The 7433-nt window shown below is 52.1% G+C and overlaps 1 protein-coding gene across 1 annotated transcript; it reads right to left on the bottom strand.

The window, feature by feature from the left end:
• Positions 1-259: 259 nt before the first annotated feature.
• LOC135446064 (histone H3.3A) lies at positions 260-7069 on the bottom strand. The gene is made up of 4 exons (XM_064709500.1): positions 6933-7069; positions 5369-5523; positions 3448-3601; positions 260-923 (listed from the first exon to the last, which is right to left on the bottom strand). The coding sequence occupies exons 2-4, from the start codon at positions 5494-5496 to the stop codon at positions 795-797; spliced, it is 411 nt and encodes a 136-aa protein (XP_064565570.1). The 5' UTR covers positions 5497-5523; positions 6933-7069; the 3' UTR covers positions 260-794.
• Between the last annotated feature and the right edge of the window lie 364 nt (positions 7070-7433).

Genomic DNA, 7433 nt, shown 5'->3' with positions numbered 1-7433 from the left:
GAGCTCAGCTCAGTTCCAGACCTTACCTGGTACTACATTCACAAAACTCATTTTTATGCGGAGCAGATAAATTTTACACTCTTAAAAGAGCCTCACATATACACCACTTCAGCCAGCCAAGGCAGCACCCCCAGTGTTTCCTAGATCTGCCCCAAGGAATTAGGCCATGCATTGAAGAGCAAAAGGGGAGGAAAGGCTGATCACTTTTGAATCAATATAACCCATGTGTAATATTTAAAAATCAAGACTAAAACCAGGCATCATTTAATGTATTTTAATAGCAAACTTACAGGAACAGCACAGAAGACAGACAACATTAAAAACATGTACTTGCATGTAGGACAACTCAGTTAGAAAAGTATAGTGAATGGATGGAATCTACTGTATGATAAAAATGCTACAAACACCATTTAGTTGCCATTGATAAGAAATTTACTTGTTTAAAAAAATCCAAATGCTGGCATTGTCCAGAAAAATTTGACAGGTTTATTTATAATTTTTTTTTTATAAAGTTGTTTTGGTGAACAAGTTTCAACGATTCACATTTTTTATTTTTATTTTTTTTTGACCGCATTGTTTATTTTTACGTCCCCCTTGTTTATATTAAAAATCCACACACAAATGAAAATGGAAAGAAAACTTGCCAATACCCAATTCTGTCCCCTATTTTTCCACTTGCAACCATATACTTAAGGTACCTTTTAACCCCATGGAAAAAATATCTAACGTTCATTACTACCAATAACAGGAAGAAGATTTTGCTTGGAGGATGACAGACCCACGGTGGCGAGGCTTTAGGCACGCTCCCCACGTATGCGGCGTGCTAGCTGGATATCTTTTGGCATGATTGTGACACGTTTGGCATGGATAGCACACAGGTTGGTGTCTTCAAACAGCCCAACCAAGTAGGCTTCACTTGCCTCCTAGTGTGGAAGAAAAGAGGTAAGAATATTTTCAATCTCTGAGCATCAGGGAAAAGAAAGATTCGTAGTTCAGGATTAAAAGTACAGTGTGACGTGGCATTAATTTGAGGTTTTAATCTTTATTACTCACAAATATCAAAAGTTTTAGATGTTCAGAAATGAAAACCTCCACTTTCTGATAATATTCTGTGTCTAAAGTAGTGTACTGCTGCTGTTTGGTAAGGACATCCTCCAGAGCACAGCAGAACTGACACTCCCATGGGACTCTCACGAGACAGGAAGGGGTTACATTATCAGCAGGTTAGTTTGTTTAGGAAATTCTCTTTTCAAAGGCTGGGTTACACTGTTTGAGGGACTTGTTTGTTGCCTCTTCCAGAGTGAGAGTCACTGAGCATCAGGTGAAATTGGCAAGAGCCAGGGAAAAAGAAGAACACGTATTCCTTCCCACCACACAGCTCAGGCACACAGCTCCTTCCACAGACACTGAAGAGGTGGCTTAAGTCAAGTAATAGCAGAAAAAAATGTATTGAGAACTATCAGAAATAAGAGAATTCCATTAGTTCAGGAGCTCCTTGAACCATCAAAGCCAGGCATCAGTCAGGGAATTACCATCAGACACTTTCCTGTTCCTGCACTTCCTTCCTGCCCACCTGGGGACACAGCACTGGCCCCACCATCACAGACAGCTCTCAGCTCACACCTGAGCGAGCCAGGGGCAGCACAAGGACAAAGCTGAGCACAGTGGCTCTCCCTGTCACTGCACAGCTGCAGGCAGGACTCTGAGCCAGACAGATGCTCAGCTGGACCCAAATATTTCCCTGACTCACGTGAAGTTAGATGCTCCTAAGCCCAGCACAGCAATGGTCATTGTTCAAACACTTCTGGAGCACATGGAATTCTAACCCTATCAATAACACTTGGAATTCTAACCCAATCAATAATACTTGGAATTCTAACCCTGTCAATCTCCTAGGAAGCATCCTAGTGTGCCAGTGTTGGACACAGCCACACCTGGGCTGAGAAGGTGGGAATGATGGGGCTTAATCATAAGAAGGAAGGTGAGGTCACTCTTTCTACAATGCACACAACAGAACTTGTGTGAACCACTTGATTGCCAGGAACTCCAGGAATCAACTTAGTTTCAAAGATCCTGCTTAAAAACATAAGACTATCCAATTTGAAATAAACCCAATATTTACTACAGCAGATGAGGACTGTGGTATTACTAAGCCATTTAATTTGCAGAAGGATATGAGAATTCCTAATGCAGTTTTGTCAAATTAATACATTAAAATTAAGACAATTCACCAAATATCCTTGCTGGCACAAACACCATGGTACCCAAGGGGTTAATCAAAAAAACCAACTTTTTTGAGTTTGTTTGTTTCTTCAAATATGCAAGCAGAACCCACTAGGAATTGTATGTGACCAGGTTCTATTCCAACAACTCCTTAATGCAAAACCAGGAACATTCAAGCCAGGAGCTTTCTGAAAGTGTAACAGCTACTAAATTTTAATGGGCAGATCTAGATAAAGAGACACACAGATAAACCTCAGGATTTAAGAACTACCACACAGAATAACTAAAAGCAAAAGCAGCAACTCTGCAAACACACACAGGCACCTTTTGAAGTTAAGCATATGCCCAAGTTTATGGGCTCTCATGGCAAATGTCTTGGCCCCTTATCAAGTGGAAGTCATTAACTAGAAAGAGACCATTTTGTCTGCATGTCAGACAGACTACGACTATAGATATGTTCTGGAACAATCTTTCAACAGCTATCTTCAATCAGGAGTGTCTTTTATCACACGAGGGAGATGTACCCACAGTAAGAACTCAGTCTGGTGGGGGGTCCTGACTTAGATTCAAAAATTTGGGCCAGAAAGAGTAATTAATATTTTTCTCTCTGTATAATCTAAATAAATTACATAACTAATATATTTTTAAATGTGCTTAGCATCAAATACATCCTCAAAAAGCAGCTGTTTCCCTAACTGTGTTTAGATGTGGCTTACTGGGCTGTTTTTCTTTAGAGGGCATTTGAGGACACCAAGACCTCCCCATTAGGAAACCCTTGAATCTGCTTTACACCATGCTTGCTCTCCAACTGCAGAGCTCAAAGGTGGAGAAAATGTGTTTTCCTTGAGCATGTTAAGCACTGCTCTAACAAATCTAGGGGCCATTTAAAAAAAAAACCAAAGTACCACCTATAAACCAGACTTTTAGGCTCTGTAAGGAGCTGCTGAGCTGCCCCTGTGCTGTTTTATTCCATGGTACCCACAGGAACTCCCAGGATAAGGCAAGGCTGAGATGAGCATCCCTCCCCAGTGGTGCAGGCCACGCCCACCGCGGCAGCTCCACCAATCAGAGGGAGTCTAGAGGAAGCCTGGAAACAGCCTGGCCAATGGGGGAGCAGGGCGGGGCTCCGGAAATCCCGACTTGGAGCTAGGGGAATCCCGACCTGGGGGCTCCGGGAATCCAGCGCTGCCCCCAGCCCGGAGCCGGGACCTGGGCATAGCTCACCTGCAAAGCACCGATGGCAGCGCTCTGGAAGCGCAGATCTGTCTTGAAGTCCTGAGCAATTTCACGCACCAGACGCTGGAAGGGGAGTTTGCGGATCAAAAGTTCGGTGGACTTTTGATAGCGCCTGATTTCACGCAGAGCCACGGTACCCGGCCTGGTAAAATTAAATACAGTGGAAATTAAGATAATTAGAATTGAAAATATGTTCTGCATCACCTTAAAAATAGGGGACATCCTCCAGACTAAACCAAGCACCATACGCTTCTGTTTTCCCTAGGAGAGTTCCAGCATTTACAACACAGAATCAGTTCTGCTGGCAAAGGGTCACTGTCTCCTCACCACCAATCTCTGCCAACTCCCACTGGCTTCAGCAGGGATCCCTCAGGCCAGGCAGGCTCTCAAGGCCTGACTTCACCAAGGGAACAGTTGGCCAACATGTGCTGTCCAAGTGACAGCAGCACAGCTCAGTGCAGATGTGGCAAACCACAGAGCTGCCCTGAGTTCAGCTGTACTAAAGGTACCCCCTCATCTTAAGGGAAATTGGTTCTTCTTCTCCACTGTCAACATTCACAGAACCAACAAAATGTGTATTCTCTGTTATATTGACAGTCAAAATTATCCACTGTATTTCCCCACATTACTTTTGGTGTCAGAATGACAAATTCTGAATAGCAACATATGTTTGCAAACATGATGTCCATCTGTGAAATCAATACCACATTTATTTCTGTGGAAGCTTTGTCTTTTCCTGCTCCAGCTTTATTACTTTTCTCCCAATTGATGAATTCTGCCTCATACCTAGAGCAAGAATCACAGAGTGGGTCAGGTTAGGAGGGACCACAGTGGGTCACCTGGCCCAGCCTCCCTGCTCAAACAGGATCATCCCAGAGATTGTTTCTCAGGATTGTGTCCAGATGGCTTTTGGCTATCTCCAAGGAAGACGACTCCACAACCGCTCTGGGCAATCTGTTGCAATGCTCAGTCACCTTCACAGTAAAGTTCTTCCTCATGCTCAGGCGGAATTTCCTGTGCATTTCTGCCCATTGCCTCTTGTCCTGTTGCTTGGCACCACTGAGAAGAGCCTGGTTTCATCCTTTTCATACTCCTCGATGAATTAATAAATCCCCTCTTGGACTTTTACATTAAGTCCCCTATTCAAAACCCACTCGTTCCTTGGGGAAAACATGGATGGGGAAGACCTACACCTAGCCCAACACCATCCTGCAGGCTGAAGCACGACTGCCGCCGCTCTGCCCGGAGCCAGGACCGGAGAAGCTCAGCACCGGGGGGCTGTGACAGCTCTGTCACCGGCTCCGCTCCGCTATACCAAGGCCGGGATTCGGGACGGGCGCTGCGGGATCCCCGCCGCATCCGCGGGTGCGCGGCTCCCTCTGGCGGCGGCTCCGTGCCCTGCAGGGCCCCGCGCCCGCCCAGCGCCGCCGGCTCCAGCCCCGCGAGCGGAGCGCGGAACGGAACGCGCCGGTAACAATAAACTTGGCGGCGGCGCAGCCCTGCTGCGGCCTCCTGATAACCGCGAGCGCAGAATTATAAAAATTTAAAAGAACCGCCGAGCCGCGTCCGCCGCGGGGGGAGGGGTGTCGATTTTGTAGTCACCAGCACCGGAACGCCCGGAAAGGAGCTGATGACAAACGCCGGGGGTCGGTGCCGCCCTGGGAATTTCTATTTTTTGCGGCTGGCGGGGACTCGCGCTTGTTTTCTTTTTGGCGGTTGGTTTTTTTTTTGGTTTTTTTTTTTTTTTTTGGTTATTCCGTTGGGGAGCGGAGCGCGGAGGAGGAGGGGAGAAGCGCCCCCCGCCCTATCGGTCCCGCGGGGTGGGGGGGAGAAGGAGGGATTTTATTTTTGGGGGGGAGGAGGTTGCCCGGTCGCGCCCCGCGGCCGCCTGTGCGCGGCGCTGCTTTACCTGTAGCGGTGCGGCTTCTTCACCCCGCCAGTGGAGGGCGCGCTCTTGCGGGCGGCTTTGGTGGCGAGCTGCTTGCGGGGCGCCTTGCCACCGGTGGACTTGCGGGCGGTCTGCTTGGTACGGGCCATGCTCCTGCCGACGTCGCTGCCTTACACCTGCCAGGAGGAACGTGGGCAGCCGAGGCAGGGCGGAGGTGGTCGCCCCCATCGGCCTGAGCCCCCCCTGCGGCACCGGCTCCCGGGGCGGGCGGACAGCGCGGCCCCCGTCCCGCGCAACGCGTCCCTGCCCCGCCAGCCCCGAGCGCCGAGCCCGCGGCGGCCGAACGCCTCCGACGGGCGGTTAAAAAAAAAAAAAATAAAAAACCACCCACACCAAAAAAGGAAAAAATTAAATTAGAAATTAAACGCCTGCCGATCGCGGAATATTAAAATACAGCTTTTTTTGCCCACGAATTCAATATCAAAGCGGCGGCGGCTGAAGCCGAGCGAGCCGCACGGCAGCAGGCGCGGAGAGGCGGCTGTCGCCTCCCCCCCGCCGGCCGCCCGTCACCTGCCAAGTGTTTGCAAATACAGCCCGGCAAACATCGGGGGGCTGGCACCGACCCGCCGCTCCCACCCGCCGGAAAACCTCCTCCGAAACTGCGGAGCGGGGGCCGGAGCAGCGGCAGCCCCCGCCGGCCCTCCCCGGGCTGCCCGGCGCCCGCGCTCCCCGAGCCGCCGGCAACCGCAGGCAGCCCGGCGTTTATCGTGCGAAAAGGAGAGGGGCTGGATAAAGTGCGAGAAAGCAACAAACTTTGTTTTCGGGGGGTTGTTTTTCGGGTGCCGTCTTTCTCTTTCTGTGTAAGTGCTTCCCCAAGAGCTGCCTCGCTCCCAAGCGCCTCTCACAGGCAAACTCAGCTCCCAGAGCCAGAACAAAATGGAAACAATCACGAAACGCAGCCCTAGTCCTTTTGCAAAGGAGGAAAAAATAAATTGCGAAAAATAACGCCAAAAATATCGCCAGGAACTCCAAACCGTGCGGGTGCAGATGCAGGGGGAGGCAGCGGAAAAGTTTGCACTCGAAAACCGAAAAATTGCGTCGCGTTTGGGTCGTTCCTTCGGCGAATTTCTTTCCCTTTTTATTGTTTTTTATGCAATAGGAAAAAAAATATGGTCGGTGACCAGAGAAAAGAGACAAGATGGTGAAGCTGAGCAACAACTGTGGGGAGCAGGGGAAGGAAGGCAGGAGAGTTACCCTGGGCTGGCGAGCGGCTCCCCTTTGCGACCGCTTCCCGGCCCCGATCCGGGGGATGTCGGGCTCAGGAGGCAGCTGAGGGGCTGGGGAGGCCGCTGGTGGGGGTCTGGAGCGGGGGCGAGGGGAGCAGAGGGGGGCAACGACCGCGCCAAGCGGGGCCGGGGGTGCCGGCGGAGGGAGCCGCTCCGGCTGCGCCGGGAAGGCGGCGCGGCCGAGGGGAACGCGAGGCGCCGCCGCCTCCCGAGCGCCCCAAAAGTTTGTGGGGAGGCTCGGGGGGCAGCGACGGTGGGTGTCGGGGCGCGGGGGGCGGCGGGCGCGGCGCCAGACTTACCCCGTCCGCTGGGCGAGCGCGGCTGCCGTGCGGGAGGGAGGGAGGGAGGGATGGAGGGCGGGCAGGCGGGCGGGCGCAGGAGGAGCCGGAGCTGCTGCGGCTGGCGCTGGCGGCAGCTCGGAGCACAATTGAAAGATGGCTGACGGGCGAGGGCCGGCCCCGCGCGCCGGCCCCGCCCCCCGCAGGCCGGCCCCGCCCCGGCCCCTCGCGGCCGCCAATGGCGCACAATGGAGGGAAGGCGCGGCCCCGCCCCCGGGCCCGCCCCCGGGCCGTGTGTACAAACACAAAAGGCACGCCGCGCGCGCCCGGGGATTCCCTGTCCCCGCGTCCCCCTCACGGCCCGGCCGCCACCCCCGCCCGTCGGCCCACAGTCTGGATGCGCCCTGGCTGGGTTCTTTTCGTTTGGGGTCGCCCCGTGGCCAGCAGGACTAGGGGAGTGATTTTTCCCCCAGGTCACACATGGAGTGATGCGTCCAGTTCTGGGCCCCTCACTACAGGATA

This window comes from Zonotrichia leucophrys, chromosome 3 (assembly GCF_028769735.1).
Source record: "Zonotrichia leucophrys gambelii isolate GWCS_2022_RI chromosome 3, RI_Zleu_2.0, whole genome shotgun sequence".
NCBI lineage: Eukaryota > Metazoa > Chordata > Aves > Passeriformes > Passerellidae > Zonotrichia > Zonotrichia leucophrys.
This window is presented reverse-complemented; position numbering and strand designations above follow the sequence as displayed.